This window comes from Trichinella spiralis (assembly GCF_000181795.1).
Source record: "Trichinella spiralis strain ISS 195 chromosome Unknown Scfld2, whole genome shotgun sequence".
Classification (NCBI taxonomy): Eukaryota; Metazoa; Nematoda; class Enoplea; order Trichinellida; family Trichinellidae; genus Trichinella; species Trichinella spiralis.
In genome coordinates, this window is record NW_003526941.1 from 4,720,945 (window position 1) to 4,738,243 (window position 17,299).

Sequence of the window (17,299 nt, forward strand, 5' to 3'; positions counted from 1 at the left end):
ATTAACTTGTAACATAACTAAAAATTATATTTAAAGTAATATGGTTAAAAGACCGCTAAAGCTTTTTTTCGAAATGTTCTAAATAAATTGGCACACAGCATAAATAATACAAAGGCTTAAATATTAAATATTGGAAGAATGGCAGCGTGTAATTAATATTCAGCTAAAGTAGCATGATCAAAAACGATCATATTATAACGAAAAATTTGCTGACCATTGGATATTGCGTGCAATTTATAAAATGCAATTCAGAAATTAAAATAAACCTTAAGTTTGTTGAGCTGTTGGACGGAATAGAGCCGCACTGACGTCGAATAATTACACTGTGATTTGATATTTGTACGGTAATTTTGAAAAGATAATGAAGATTCTATAATGAACTTATTAATGTATGTTCAACAATCAAGAGTGAGTAAACAATAAATTTTTAATTTAACATATGACCATAAATTTGAATAAATAAATAAATAAGAAAAGTATAATTTTCGTGTATTTTATTGCTTTATTGTGAACTACTGTTCGCAGTACAAAAGTTTAAAAGATCGCAGGTTCGTTTGAATTGGTATACTGTTGCCGTGCTCATGCACCGTCCCAGCGCAGGTTAAATAATGTGAAAAAAATCATCAATCGATGTGTACAATCAGTTAGACTTACAAGTTGTTTGAACAAAAATTGATTTAAATATTTGTTTTATTTCAATATGAAATTGTATCATGATTTTTTAAACTACATGTACCAAGGTAGTAAAAGTTATCTTAAAAAAAGAATAAATGAAATAAATTGATACAAAGAAATGAAATGTAAAATGATGAATGAATAAATCAAAGAACGCCTTTGTAAACTGAGTAGAAGACAAAAATGAAAAAGAAATATTCTTTCAATGTCATGAAATTTTTCAAAGCTTCACGCACATTTTGCAAGGGAATCTTTTTCTGAGATTTCGCAGCAGCTTTCACAAGCAAAGATGGGAGTATCCCGATGGCCTCTGCATCTGTTAGTGTCTTTTTATTGACCAAATGTTCGAACATTCGCCTCAAACCATCGATGCCGATGAAAACGTTGGACTCTACAATGCAGAGGATTTCTTCCATTTCCTGAACGCTGATTTCACGCTTCTCTTTCACAACCAGATCGATCATCCGCAACGCGCGATCAATATTGTCCTTCGTTACTCTTCGCGCACCGCTTCTTCGCATGACTTTGAAAAGATAATGAAGATTCTATAATGAACTTATTAATGTATGTTTAACAATCAAGAGTGAGTAAACAATAAATTTTTAATTTAACATATAACCATAAATTGGAATAAATAAATAAATAAGAAAAGTGTAGTTTTCGTATATTCTTCTGCCTTACTGTATACAAACGCCCACAGTACAAAAATTTAAAAGATTGCAGGTTCGTTTAATTGGTATACTGTTGGCGTGCTCATGCACCGTCCCAGCGTAGGCTAAATAATGTAAAAAAAAATCATCAATCGACGTGTATAATCAGTTAGACTTGTAAGTTGTTTGAACAAAAATTGATTTAAATAATAGTTTTATTTGAATATGAAATTATATCATGATTTTTGAAATTACATATACCAAGGTGGTAAAAAAATAATCTTAAATTATCTTATAAAAAATTCATACAAAGAAATGAAATTTAAAATGATGAATGAATGAATGAATGAATCAGTGACCTCCTTGGTCAATGAAGTCAGTAGAAGATAAAAATGAAAAGGAATTATTCTTTCATTTTGGTGAAATTTTTCAACGCTTCACGCACTTCTTGCATGGGAAGCTTTCCGTCGGCCTTCGAAGCAGCCTTCGCAAGCAAAGGCTGGAGTATGCCGTTGGCTTGGCCTTCTGTTAGTGTCCTGTCATTGACCAAACGTTCGAACATTTGCTTCAAACCATCGGCGCCGATGAAAACGTTGAACTCGACCAAGCGGAGGACTTCTTCCATTTCATGAATGCTGATCGCACGCTTCTCTTTCAAAGCCAGCTCGATCAACTGCAACGCGCGATCAATATTGTCCTGCGACACTCCCTGCGCACCGCTTTTTTGCATGGCTTGCAAAACGCTTTTCATACGTTCCGGGTCCAGGGCCGACGAACGCATGCCCGAAGCGGCGTCTTGTCTAAATGATATATTTATGAATAAAATTAATTCATTTAATATTCGAGTAAGAAGAAAGAAAAAACAGTACTTGATTTGTGGTTTTTCCATGTTCACTGTACGAAGAGTCATCATGACACTCATGTTCGCATCGTCGGGTACGTTGACGTCACATTTCGCGTAGACCATAGCGTCGACCAATTCGTCCAACAGTGGACCAGCCGCTGGATGATCCGTTGCCCAAACAACGTCGTGGTCGAATGCCCGTTTCGTTGGACCGCATGCCAACTTCGACGCTTTGTCGCCCGTCATGGCCAGGTCTCGGTATTGGCGGTCCTGGCTGTAAACACGAAAGAAACTACCTTGAGGGGTTACTGGTTTGTCGCCCATTACGGAACGTAACAGCTCCAAGGAGAACAAACAGAATAACCTTTAAATCTTATAAACTTGCACTTATATAATCTGATGGACTTTAAAGCAATTACATGGCAAACGTTCATTGGTCAACTGACTTGTTTAAATTAAACAACAGAATTTCAAATCAAATGTACAAGAAAATACGTACCTGAACATCAGAATACTGTGCTGCGGCATTTTTTCCATTTCACTAGCGAATCTAAATTATTGGAAAATTGAGATGCTTTCATCGAAATCTGAAAATAATTCACAGATGAAACAATCAAACTGAACGCTAAAAAACTGCCATACCTGATATTCCGGCGTGCAAGCCATGCAAGCCCCAGTTCAACGTTGAAGCGGAAGTCTGTGAAATAACCGGCAAATTTAAAGTGCTTCTTAATTTCATAATACGTATTCTCAAAAAATGTCCACACATTTTAATTTCAATGTGTTACAATTGAAATGTTCAACAAACCCTACAACAGCAGCAACAGGAACAACAGAAACAATTTTAACAAATTGAATTTTATGATGAAATTTCAAAAAACAAAAAAACATCAATAATATATTATTATACCAACTTCTTAAATGTGCATTCGGTTTTGTAAAAAAATATTAAATAAAAAATTAATTTAAAAAATACATTAAAAAGCTAAATTTTATGCTTTGCAAGAAAGTATTTTAAAAAATCCAAAATAAAAGTACTGAAATGGGAGAACAGAAAATGCTCACTCAGTTCAATCAATTCATCATCAACACAGAACGACACTTCAAGATGCAAATGAATTAAATGTGTGAAAAAAGTACAGATTTTATGGCGATTTTGCAAAGAACTCGAGCAATGATCGATTGTGCACTGTGGTTCGGACTCGCTTTCGAGCTGGCGTCGTTGTTGGCGCTCTGCTGCTGCTGACCGGTCTGCTTGGTCCCGGTTGGTTCACATCCAGAGCAGCTGTTGAAAGTGGCGACGTCGATGCCGGACGCTTGTTCCTTTGGTGCAAATAGCGACGCATTGGCGACGATTGGACCGGCGCCAGCGCTTGCATACGTGAAGGTGACCGCGCTTGTGACGCAAACCAAATTGGTTCTTCCAACGGTTGTTGTTGCTGTTGTACACGCTCAGACTGCAGACTTTCCAATCTCTGATTTTCTTGAATACGCAAAACCAAATTTCTACGTTCCATATCCAACTGTTGTTGCTGTTTCTCAGAATAGACGGTCCAAATGCGCCACGAAGGCGGATCGCAGCAAGTCACCAACTGACCGTAGTGATTCCAAGTGACAGAGTTCGCATCTCTGCCTTCGAAATCGTTAAGCGAGAACTGTGGATCACCAGACTCGTTAATATTCCAAATCATGGCTTTGTTATTTGACGAACCGCACAGAAGATAAGGAGCATAAGGACAAACAGCACACTGGACGTAATAGGTATTGATGCTGACGCCGGTATGACGGGCAACTGAAAATCAATCTCTTCAATTGGTATAACTTTTGAAAAAAACACCATACAAGCCATTACTTGGTTTTGGGTTGAAACTGGACAACGAATACTGGTAAACTGTATTATCCGTGCATGGTACAAACAGCAAGCTTCTGCTAGAATCCACGCAGAACGTTGTGTAACCATACCGACTGTAATTGGAATTTCTTGGCGATGGATATGGCCAAATATCCACAGCTGCGACAGCTTTATTAGCCTGCAACAATTTCCGAAGATCCCATATGCGAATTCCCCTACAACGCAAAGAATGAAATAAATGGAATTTTATTTCAACAATTATTCAACTTACGTATTAGTGTATGCACCGGACAAGACGTAGTGTTGGTTGTGAAAATGAACGCCTGTCACTGGTACATTTAACGACGCTCCTGACCTTCGTACGTCTGACATCAGAATTTTTCGTAAATTCGTCTTTGTCTAAATTACAACATAATTAATGAAAAAAAGAAGTTATTCTTAATGTAAAAAGTATTTAAAAATTTTACCCGTTTTTGATTGCATAAAGTTGACGACGATGCAGTTTGAAAATCACCGAAGTAGTGCGCCTTGGCAATGGTCGAAACGCAACCAGCACGTAAACGCACATCCCAAATTCTTAAGGCGCCATCTCGTCCACCTGACGCAAACAGATCTAATTTAAAAAAATACATATATATGATATTACACTCCAAAATTTGAAAATATAACACAAAATATGCTAAAAACGCACTCGTATTTTCCGCACACCATGAAAGTGAACGAATTGAATAGGAATGGCCATGAAAACATTGAACCGCCTTTGCAGTATTGCAGTCAGTCAGTATAATACGTTCATCGGCTGAGCCTGTTAGCACCTCACCTCGACCACAAGGATGCCAAGCAAAGTCGCATACCGCATTTTTATGCAGCTGCAATTCTGAAAGTCAAAAGTATTAAACATGAAAAGCATTGAACATGGAAAAAACAATCCTACTTACTAAACAATAATTTTGGATCATTCTTTTGTTCAAAAAACATTGTATCATACAAATAAAAAAATCCTGCCTCATCACAGAAGCCAAGATAATTCCATAGATCTATGCCTGAAATGAAAATTTAATTTAATCATAAGATAAGCAAGTGATGAAAAAACGCACTTGGATTAAACCGGCATCGGTATATAGAATGAGGTTCCTAAAATTATCAACTGGTTAAACAAAAATGGTTAAAAAACAAATATCTACTTTACGCAAATACAAACTAAAAACAAATCTACCAAGTTTGACAAAAGTGAACTGTTGAAATAAATTTTGTAAACTAAACATAAACTATAAACACAATCGACAGTTAGCTACTAGAAAAAGTTAAAATGAAAAAATCAAAACCATCACCATAAATACTGCAACAGTTAATAACCGAACAATAATCTTACCTGAGAAATGTAAAATAAATTTACTTTAAATTAAATTATCAAATTATTTCTTTCTGAATTTCTCGTGCATATCTGATGAAGCAACAAACTGCTTTAAACTCAAATCATCAACAAATTGAAGCTGTGCGAAGATTGATGAACGTAGAAATATTAGCTACAGATAATTGTGCTTTCCGATTATATTTGTATACTTAATTATTATTCGTAATAAAGTTCAATCCAATACTTACGTGATAATAATAAGCAGAGCTTAGACGACGCAAAATTGACTTATCGCTTGGCTTACGCACAGCGACAAATCTAACATCTTCTTTCGGATAAAACATCATTTTTAAATGCCAAAAAAATCTATTGTATTGATTAAAAAAGAAAATGAAATAAAAAACCAAACTGAAATTCAAAAATATATGATAAACTATTACTGTGGAATTATTTGATATGTAAGTTTGTTGAAAATTATTGTCCTACTTTTCAAATTATTTCGAAATAATAATTGCAGTAATTATTTTAAAATAATTTAAAAATAATGAATAGAATAAAAAATATTTTAAGGTAAAATGAAATAAAATGAAATTTCTATATTTGAATAGTGATGAGAAAAATTATACTTTATTACTTCAATTATACAAAATGGCCAAATTTATAAAATCTGCATGAAAATGTAATTTCTAAGTATTTAACGAAATTTTGCAAATTTATTTTAAACTTTACCCATTTTAAATTTAATAAACTTTGTCGTTGCATTTTTGAAACATCTAAATGCGCTTTGAACGTACTGATTCTGTTCAACGAGTGTTACACTGCTTTTCTTTTTTTATTGTTTTTTTTAACAAATCATTTCAATCAAACGCTCGACAGTTTGCCTGAAAATGAAATGTTAAAAATATATTGTAAACTACATACAGGTACATACATTTATTTACATACAGCAGATATCTGCTTCTGTTGTGCTTTTTGCAAATTCAATTCGATTCAAGTGTAATCGAAACAAAGCTCAGCTGAACAATTGTGTTCAATTATAGCGGAGCGGACAATAAACAAACAAACTTATCGATTACAGAAATGTTTATCATAATTTTCAACATTTGCAAAAAGCACTTTGACATAAATTGTTATCTAATTTGTTTAAAGAAATAAAAAATAACTAACTATACAGTAGAACATTAAACTTTGTATGAGCAACTTTCACATGCGATATGTGAATAATTATCAATAAATTTTCAAAATGACAATTTTTTTCCATAAACTTATTTCAAAAGATGAATCTGATTCTTGGAAAACGGTGTCTCGCCAGGAAAAATATTCAAACACAAACAAACAAAGCAGTGGGAAAAAATAGTTTAAACTGCGCTTCACAGTGTGCACTGAATATTAAACAAAAGAAAATGTACAACAAAATCAATAGAGACGAATTGAAAAATTGGATTTTTACTGTTGTGTGTTTGTTTGAAATTGTAAAAGAAAACTATTAATAATTGAATCTGATACACAATTCAGCTGTCAATCAATGCAATTTTCACATCATGACAGCATTCAAAAAGTGTCATCTTAATTTCTGAATTCAGAGTTGACAATTCACCAATGGCATTGCCCATTGTGAAAAGAAAACAGAAATATCTCAAAAGAAATTACAACTTCAATTCCCCAATCAATATAACAAATTCTAAATGTTGCATAATTTTTTCAAAAAAAAATCATCATAAATCAATTTCAACAAATAATTTTCAAGAATCTTACTTTCAATTTTAATTGTTTTCCCTGTTTGTTTCGTACTTTTTTTAAACTCACGAATGCTGCATTTATATTTCTGCTCTTTGTTTCTCTTGCGTGCAAATTGTATTGTATATTGGTATATATTGCAGTGCATACACTCAAGTTTTGTCATAATTCTGAAAATTCAAAATCGAGCATGTTCAATAATGAATTGATTTTGTTGAAAATCAGATATGCAAAAGCAAAATGACCTTTCACTGGTGATATTTGGGTCTCAACTTATCATCAAAAGCATCGTTCCAGTTTGGTAACTTTTCAGCCAAATGCCTTAAAAATATGTTGAAATACTAATAAATCGTTCACATGATGGAAGATGGAAAACATCAAAAAGATATTACATTTCATAGCCGGCGGTATTTAGCAGTTTTCATTTTCGACGCCGAAACCCACTGCGGCCACGTTCTGCCTGCCTGGCATCACATGTGCAACAAGTACAGCAGACCAACAGGACCAAGATTAGCTAACTGATAACAAGCCTGCTTGTGGATGAAATATATAAATAAATATGCTTGGCTGCACAAACAACAACAACAACAACATGGCACTGAAGCGATCCTTTCTGCTCATTATAACAGTGATGCTTGTTTGCGTTGTCAACACTTACAACGCAGGTAAGCAAAATATGAAACATAATAATTCACATAAATAAATAAATAAATATATATATTGAATCAATTTTGCATGAATAGGAGTAGTTCGTTCCAAAAGACAATTTATGGATCCATTCATGTACGGCTCGATGGGCGGCTATCCAATGTACGGCGGATGGGGATACGGCTTCGACAATTTTGCAGGAAGTATGCTTGGAGGCGTGATCGGTGGAGCAATCGGAAGCTTGTTTTGAGTGATCAAAATAAAAAACCACTATCAAGCTATTCTCAATTGCACAACTGAACAAGTTAAAATTATTTAAATTATAAAACGAGAGAAAATATTTTTGAAATAAACTTAAATACCACTTTGTCTCGCACGTTTTTGCATTTCTTACCATTTTGAGAAAATAATAAAAATAAAATAACAACTAAAACAAATGATTTAAATAAAAATTAAAGACATTTAAAAAAGTAATTTTTGTTCACTGTGCATCAAATTTATTAAATGGATCAATATTAACAAAATAATGTTCAATCGAACAGTTACTATTTTCAGGATATATGTCTATAATGTAAGAAAAACAATAATAACATTGACAATGATATATTGTTCAAAAGACAGAATAAAACTTGATATAATTGCTTTTAAAACAGCAAAGGCAAAAAATAATATGAATATGTTTGTAAGGCAACGGGAAAAACTGTATGCTACAAAAGTATGAAAAAAAAATACCAATGTGGAGATATATAGCCAAGACTCAGTCAATCAAAGTCTTCTTTTTCTAATACATAAGAACAAGGAAAATAGCCAACCTAAAATGAAAAAAAAATTTTTGTTTCTTTTCTACAAAATATTTTAAAATCAATCAAAACAGTTCAAATATTAAAGTATGAACTTAAAAATCAATAATTTATACAATGTGTAAATTTTACTTTCATGTTCACATAATTTTGTTTTCTTCAAAGTTGATAATAATTTCAAAATTACACTACAATTTGAATAATTATAATTTGAATTTAAAAACAAAAATGAATTGCCTTTCTACAGTATTAACATTTGCATAAACACTAATTACTCCCCCACCTACTTCTTATTGTATTCTATTCATAATGGTGTATTCTGAACGAAATGAATGAATAAAAGTAAAGTGAAATAATAATTTTCTGTTCCAGTTGGTGTAATTTGAAATGAGAATAAAACTAATTTTTACCCGACGTTCGGTTCCTTTGACGACCATTCCCTTCCACCAACCGCGTTCGCTGTCCTTCTTGCTCAGTATGATGACCATGTCGTTGCGTTGGAAGGAGACCATGTTCGGTGAAGTGGCCTCGAAACTGTGCAAAGCGGTCGCGAAACCGACAATCAATGCTTTCACAGGTATCTTGAGGGTGGTGTCCAACGCTTGGAAGCTTTGATTTAAATTGTTCTCTTCGTAATGGTTGACCAATTCAACTAGACTGGGAAAATATCGACCGGCGTCCAAATAAAAACCATGCTTGTCCAATTCCACTTTCACATGCTTGACATCGAAATGTTCTTTGCCAGAATAACTGGAAATGAAGAGGAGTATTTTTTTTGTTTAGCATATTAGTATTTCAAAAAAAAGAAAAAAATACCTAATGCTTATAGCATACTGTGACCGGGCACGACTGAAACGGACCAAAAAAGTCCCCAACGGCAAACCCATGATCAATTGTTCAGCTCGGAGACGATCCATCTCACCGACGTACCAAGGGTAATGGGTGAGCTCTTCCAAATTCACGTAGCCAAACGTGCTCAACGATACCGGACGTACAGTACTGGCTAGTCGACCCAGAGAAGTTGAACTAGGTGGTAATACTGTCGAATGGTGATTACAAATTCCGGCACCAGCACCGGCACCAGAACCACCACCACCACCACCACCAGTACCACTACCACTACCACCACCAGCACCAGCACCGGAACCATGGTTGCTGTTGTTGCTGTTGCTCAGTGCCGTGGCCGCTTGCCAAGAGGGTCGCTTGACCATCGAGGAACTGGCCACTTGACGACGCACATATTCGGGTCTGAAAAAGCCAACTTGGCCAACATTGTCGCCTTGAATTAGCCGACCAAGCCACTGGCCCTCGAAGCCGACGTCCATGCTCAGCAGTTGAATGACGTCGTTCTCTCGGAATGTCAACGAAGGTGCGTTGCAATCACTGCCTGTGAATGGTGCAATGGCGACGAACTTTTCACTACCTTAAAAAAAGAAAAAGAAAACCAAAATGAATATATACATACATATATATATATATATAAACATATTCGTCGTCCACCGCTGGGAGAAAAGGAAAATGATTGGCCAGCAAAAGCCTTACGGCTGTCAAGCATCGTTGACGAACGAGCCAAACATTCACGGGCACGACCGCATTCTGGCAAAGAGCTAATGCATTCTTTGTGCAATTTCACACCACAATCTAAAACGGGAAGTGGAATATAATACAAGCAGAGCAACAATAACAACAACAACAACAATACATTAAACAGTTTATTCTTCAAATGTATATAAGGAAATAATATTTTTCTTTAAAAAATTTCTACAAATATATACATATTTTCTCAAATACATGCATGCACTTACGAGCACATTTGTAACCTTGGAAGAACAAACCGCGCAACAGTTTCTCACAACTGCTGCACTCTGTGGCCTGGTCAAAACTGGTGTACATTAAGACATGCTTTGTCAAACAAGCCGCAGGTGGCTTTACGTTCTCACTGCAATAAATCGATAATTTTTAAAAAATTGAAAAAAAAAACAATTTATCCCCCCACTCATGCATGCAGATATATTTTTTTTCTGATTCTTCAAAACTCACTGAGCTGTTCTTAATGTCAATAGCCAACTATTTTTCGACTCTTCAGATTGAGCGTGCATCAAATAATAAGGTCGACAATCCGCATCTGGTGGTTGCATTTGCACTCCTCCTAGGCAATCTTTCAATTGCAATCGAAAACAGTTTGCAAACTATAACAACAAACCGACAATTATTAATTATGAATTATAAATGAATAGGAAAAAAAAATTACTTTCATCGGACTTTTTTTAACAACACCTCTGGTGGTGGTGGTGCTGTTCCAATCCGACACATCTTGAATTTCATAATTTTCCAACAAAAGCCAGCTCTTGTAGCTGTACTTGCCTCCCTGAAATGTTCATTGTTCCCAGTCAATCGACCACAACAAAACTGGAAAGCAATTTCTATTCCAACATTATTAAAACACCCAATTTTCGTGCATCACTTGAAAGCAAACGAAATATATTGCCAAACAATAATTATTGAATATGATTATTATTCATTCAGTGATCGATTGATCAAACAATCTAGATGCATTAATGTACGAAGATGTGTTTGCTGTTGCTCAAAATGTGCAACACTCGTTTAAGCGCAAACAACCTATTTACGTTTAAAAAAAGAAAGAAAAGAAAATTTTATGCTTTCCTAATTTTACTAAAATACACATAAACATGCACACAAGAGAGAAATGAAATACAATTACTACCATTTTATCAATTGCATTCATGCTCTGATAAGTGTTCAACTATTTCAGCATATTGATTTAAAATATCACGAGTTTTGAAATGTGCGAATTTTTACAAGTAAAATATAAAACAATACTCACTTTGTGATGCTTGCAAATCAAAAGCAACTTGTCGAACACAAATATGTACCTGCAAAAAATATTTGCATATAAATGTGTGAGATATGTGTGCATGATAACCGCATGGCAGAACATATTTTGAACGTATGCTTTTCACCTGTTCTTTAATTTACGATCGTCAAGTGGTGAGGCAATTTTTATTTCTCCATCTTTGAGCAGACGACCATAATCGCACAGTTCAGTATTGTCATGCTGAAAAAGCAACTGAAATAAATCACTGCATGGGAAAATATTTTGAAATTTTCTAATTGAAAAAAAATTTCTATTTTTTTTAATGATCAATCAAGTAAATTCACCAATTAACTTACCAAAGAAATGTCAACAATGCTCGCTTGGATATCTTGGATTATTTGACGAGTTTCACAGTCGCGAGTTACCTCGTTCAAGTAAAGCGACAAATCCTGAAAAAATTATATTCATATAAATATAAATTCACAACAGAAGCAAAACAGAAGTAGAAAAGACAAACTCTCATCGCGTCCCAGCCAAGTTGCAAAGAGAATCGTTCTTCGTGATCAATTGGCGTGTGCTTCAATAATTCCTGAAAGATGATTTTGATTGAAAAAAAAACAAAACAAAATATTAAACTAATCGAAATATCAGAAAATTGTTTATGGAACAGAAAATATGCAAAGCTTACTTTGAGCAACAAATGATACTTGAGCACTCGTTGCATTGGAACAACCAGGACATCTTGCAGACGAAATTTGTTGGCATTCGCTTCAATCTGACATTCCTAAATAAATAAGAAATATTTTTCCATATTTGTATAAAATTATAATAAATTATACCAAAACTTTTTGTCGAAAATCACTCTTTTCGGAACAGAGTTGATCGATAGTTCTCTGTGCACGGGTTAAAGAACTGCAGTAAAAGCTGTAGCAGGTCAATTGACGTTTGTATTTGACAAAAACATCTCCAAGAAGTGGACCACCGGTAACAACATTACTCGTCGTTGATAAGCCACCACCACCCGTATCCTGCGATGTTCTCAAGGCAGTTTGAATTTCGGACAAAAATGCCGAATGAATAGGCAAAAGTACCTTAGAAAATAAAAAAAAATGGCAAATTATTTTTCACTTTGAAACTTTCATCATGTGATACGACAAACCGGGAGATTCATAAATATACGATTATGTTCTTCAAATGACAGCACCTCTTTTAAAGGTAAGTAAAATTTCTAAATCAAAGCAAATAAATAAACAGTCCTGTTACAGCTTTCAGCAATTACTTACTTGAATAATCATATGCAAACTATTTACATATTTTCGTTCAGTATCGACAAGTTCTTTGATACAATATCCTCGCTGATCATTCGGTATAAATTCCTAATAATAGTAATAATAATAATTATTATTAATAAAATTAAGTATAAATTTGACAAAAACAAAATTACATCATCTTCTTTCTGCAACGATGCTCTAGTGATGATGTGGTCATAAATTTGATCTCGTTCATCGTCGCTAGCTTGATCGTAAATTTCTTCATCCAGCTCTTTGGAACTGAAAATTAACATCGTGAATAATCAAAAATAAAAACGGATCACAAACCACCGATATAGACTCAATGGGCAGATTAAAAACAAAAGCAGAATAATAAAATAATAATAAGAATAAGAATAACGAACTCTGCAGCTTTGGCCAATTGTCTATAAACTTCGTTGTTGTAATATTCATCGGCGAGCTCTTTTTCATCTTCGACCACTTCAGGAAATCCTCTAGAATTATTCAACAGTCAGCTAACAATAAGAAGATTGCATGAGAAAAAAAAGAGAACCAAATAATAGTAATAATAATTATTATAATAAATGATAAAGCTAGATGCTCTATCAACAAACAATGCTAACCTAATTCCGGAACGTAGAGCTAAAGGAGAATTGGACAATTTGGACAACGTTTGAAGTACTTTGCCAAAATTGGCCGCCTTGTAAATGTCAGCCGACTCGCAAATATCTTCAGAATTCAAACCAAACACATTCTGACAAGCGTTCAAAAATAGCCAAATATTCTTGGAGCACAAAAACTGAAATAATTCAAAATGAACAAAAATGAAAAATTCTCAATTCAATTTGTTCCATTCAACAAAAGTGACACGAAGCAAAAATTTATTTTTTACGCTATGAAAAAAACATTGCTGAATTTCATTATGTAAATTTGATTTTGAAATAAACTTTTTCTTAACTTTAATAAAATTACCGGAGCTTCAATTGTTACATTGTTAAATTAAATTAAATTTTAAAAAAGTAGAATTTTACTTTTGTAAACAATCAATTGCTCTGTTATGATTTTAAGTGGAGAAAAAGCAAATTTGAAGCAAACAAGAATTCGTGTAAACCCGCTTATTTAATATTAAACAGAAATACCATCAACCAATACAGGCCCCCTCTTCTCGAAGCTCTCAACCTTTGCAGTTCACACAATATCACCAGTGGAAGAGAAAAAGTTCAACAATTAATGATTGCACAAATACAAATGCTTTTATAAAATAGATACTTCGGTTTAATAACAACAAAGCCACGGCCACTGTTGCTATTAACCTGTTCAAAATTACCAAACTAACAAACAAGCTGTTACTCTGCTACCACAACAACATCAGCTATTTATTGTCCAGTTTTGATTTTTCAAAAAAAAACCTGTTTATTTTTAAAAACGAAACGAAATGTGTTTTTCAAAATTACCCGCAATTCCAGGGAAATGGTGGAAATGAAAAGAATTTTTTCAAAAAAAAAAAAGAAAAGAAAAAAAATCATTCAAGTGTTAATCAAGAAATTCTTACAATAATAATAATAATAATAAATGCTAAAAATAATACTATTCTAAAAAGTTTCAAAACTTAAAAATAATGGACAAAATTGCAACATTTTCAAAAAATATGCTTCGAATGCAGAGCATAAAGTAGGTTAGCATTTTTCTTGCTAGAAATATTAAGCAGAAACTTATGCTGAAAGATAGACCAAAATAAACAAACAACTTCAACTTGTGCAAACAAGGCAATGGGGAGGGGACAAAATGTGCATTTCACGTTTGAGGTGGATAAAAATTTTCATTACAATCAAAACGTAGAGACATACATGATCTTTCTTACCTGCGATAGTTGAGGTCTCAAATTTACGACATTCATATCGATGCTGTCCTTGTGCAACCGATTGACCAACTGGCACAAAAGCACCCCATCCCGTAAAGCCTGAGCGAAATCCAGCAACGTGGCTTTGGGGTACAAAGCACGACGGTTTTCGTCCAATACACCACAACGACTAAACCAAGCCGCACATTGGCGCCACAGTTCAGTTTCCTCTTCCATCACCGGTCAGTTGAATAATTAATAGTAAAAAAACAAGACAATTGCCCGCAACTAAGTGAACAAACTGTGACTGATTTCAACAATTCAACCTTCTCGAAACGGCACCGCAATTTTGCCCTGAAACCGACGCAAATAAACCAAATCACATTTCTTCAACAGGTATCGATTTTTTCCTGACACTAAAAACCAATCAAACTGATCAACCGCTACGACGACAACGAATCCGACAACAACACTGGGCCAATAAATAGTTGAGCTGAAAAATCAAACCAACACAATTTCGGCAGATTAAAATTTTCTGTAAAACCAACTGCTACAGTAGATTTATTCGAATTCAGGACTGACAGTTTTTTTGTCACCTGTATTTTCACCTATTTTTTGACTGTGATATTTATCAACAATATTCAAGCATAAATTTCAAATTAACAACATTTTCCACTTTAATTACACGCAGACAATTATATTTTTTTTTAAGTAAATTTTTCTTTCATTACTGCTTTGATGGAAATAACCTTTTTTTTCAAATTTTTTCCAGTTTAAAATTTTTTTATGTGATTGATGAATAAGCATGTTTTCAATTTTTGACAGATGAGTTGAATGTGATTAAATTAGAATGATTTTTTCAGTGATATAACGCATCGAGCATAAAAAACCATTTGCGCAAATCTTTAACTTTATTAATTTACTCAAAATGAAACTTTATTTCACACATTTCGATAGTTTTTTTATCTTGAAATTTTTTTCACTTGAATAGTTGTTTCTGCTTTGTATGCGAACACACGACAGAAATTTTGACAGCGATAAAAGCAAGTCAATTCCATTACAATAAGTGGAAAAAATATTATTACATTTTATGAAGCTAATAAAGATTATGAAAATAAGAAAAATATTTATATATACCCGTTTACTCAAAAAAAAAACAACAAAAATATTTATACTTGCATTTAGTGGATACTGTATTCAACTCGACGACGCTCAAATTGACCCAACTGGGGAAGGAAATCATTTGTAAAAAAACAGTATTTAACAGACTCTATTTTTCCTGTTTATATTATAAATTGAAATTTCAAAATTTCAAAATTGACCAATTATCAAAACTCTGAAAAGTGACAATCGCATGACGACAGCAATGTCGACGAACCATGTTTGCAGTGCAATTTTTACCATTTTCAATATGTTTCATTCAATTTTGTTCTCTTGTTTTGTTCATAAAATATCAAATTAAGATGTATTTTGTATTTGTAGAGCATACGAAAGTTACTTTGACCATGGTACGTAAGCGTTGCAACAGTGTTCCGAAACGATGGCTGGAGTACAGTGCGCACGGTGGTCGAATTCCCGACACGCCGTTCTTTCCGACCAAAGTGCCTCTCAGAGAGTGTATCAACAAAAAAATTGCAAAAGAATCTCGCTTTTCACCTTCAAATCTGCTCTTCAACGTAACCCAGCTCGGCTATACGGTCGGCATGGTTATCGATTTGACCAATTCCAATCGTTTCTACGACCCCACGTCGTCGTTCACCTGGTCTGGGATTCGGCATGTGAAATTGTACACCGCTGGCGGTCGACTGCCCGATGAAAATTTGCTAAAGTACTTTTACGCGGCGGTAGATTATTTTCGTGAAATTTACTACGACCGTCCGGATATGGTCATCTGCGTCCACTGCAGCAACGGTGTGGAAAGAACTGGCTATTTCATGTGCCGCTATTTGATTGACCGCATGGCTTGGGCGAATCGCAACGCAATCGATATATTCGGTCAACACCGTGGTCATTGTATTGAATCCCAACTCTACTTGGACGCACTGCTCAACCACTCACCGCCGCCCACACATTCGTGGAACTTGCCGTCATCGACGAGGCGTGGTCCAAATTCCCGCGAAAAGGCGCTAATTGCCAAAACCGACTCTTTCCAATATATACCCTGTTCGTACGTTTCAGATGTTGACTTGAAAAAGAAGCATTTTACAGACGGCAGAAGTGATGCAAAAGATGAAGCTTCTTCATCATCAGTTGCATTCGACAACAGCAACAGCAACTGGCAACAGCCGTATCCAATGATGGATTATTGGAGTTTCGACCGCCAGGCAACGCTGCTCACCGACGACAGTGTACCGGAAAAGCCGTCGCCGGCTTGTTCATCTTCGACCAGCGTTGCCAAAAATTCCACAGTTCCACCCGGCAGACTGTCGGAAAAGACGAAAATTTCCTCCAATCCGCTTTTCACGTCCACCACCGCCGGCAGCAGTGTAATTATTAAACAAGCAACTGGTGGTGCACCAACAACAAGGTCGGCGGCGGCTTTGGATCCGATACCTCCGGCTGCGGTGAAATTGAACAAACCTACCAAGTCGTCTGTGGTCAGTTTCCAGAAAAGACCCACTGTGAACACTTGTCCACCAGTGACAACAACAACCGAGGAGAATGCAGCTGAACCACCGTCGAAGAGAAAATTGGTTAGCTTTCAGTTGAAAAAGCGTCAAGCGCCTAGTAGCATAAGCGATCAAGTGAAAGAAGCTTTCAGCACTGCCGAATCCTCTCCTTGAGTGATTGTT

The 17,299-nt window shown here is 34.8% G+C and overlaps 3 protein-coding genes across 3 annotated transcripts; 1 reads left to right on the forward strand and 2 right to left on the reverse strand.

The window, feature by feature from the left end:
- Position 1: 1 nt before the first annotated feature.
- Positions 2–5,719, reverse strand: Tsp_03558 (hypothetical protein). The gene is made up of 20 exons (XM_003379861.1): positions 5,624–5,719; positions 5,378–5,393; positions 5,300–5,315; positions 5,115–5,155; positions 4,960–5,064; positions 4,713–4,898; positions 4,489–4,634; positions 4,293–4,420; positions 4,007–4,236; positions 3,360–3,961; positions 2,812–2,918; positions 2,669–2,719; positions 2,195–2,533; positions 1,760–2,125; positions 1,587–1,606; positions 1,368–1,450; positions 912–1,220; positions 731–754; positions 267–370; positions 2–17 (listed from the first exon to the last, which is right to left on the reverse strand). The coding sequence occupies exons 1-20, from the start codon at positions 5,717–5,719 to the stop codon at positions 2–4; spliced, it is 2,985 nt and encodes a 994-aa protein (XP_003379909.1).
- A 2,194-nt stretch (positions 5,720–7,913) lies between these two features.
- Tsp_03559 (protein vav-1) lies at positions 7,914–14,744 on the reverse strand. Its single transcript, XM_003379862.1, has 22 exons — positions 14,529–14,744; positions 13,291–13,466; positions 13,072–13,161; positions 12,841–12,946; positions 12,680–12,772; positions 12,556–12,624; positions 12,236–12,487; positions 12,085–12,180; positions 11,914–11,985; positions 11,753–11,845; positions 11,542–11,636; positions 11,406–11,454; positions 10,838–10,969; positions 10,601–10,749; positions 10,396–10,499; positions 10,103–10,201; positions 9,377–9,983; positions 8,971–9,310; positions 8,549–8,572; positions 8,123–8,187; positions 8,029–8,056; positions 7,914–8,000 (listed from the first exon to the last, which is right to left on the reverse strand). Exons 1-22 carry the CDS (start codon positions 14,742–14,744, stop codon positions 7,914–7,916), a joined length of 3,042 nt encoding a protein of 1,013 aa, XP_003379910.1.
- A 1,142-nt stretch (positions 14,745–15,886) lies between these two features.
- Positions 15,887–17,290, forward strand: Tsp_03560 (RNA/RNP complex-1-interacting phosphatase). Its single transcript, XM_003379863.1, has one exon. The coding sequence runs from the start codon at positions 15,887–15,889 to the stop codon at positions 17,288–17,290; it is 1,404 nt and encodes a 467-aa protein (XP_003379911.1).
- The last annotated feature ends 9 nt before the right edge of the window (positions 17,291–17,299 follow it).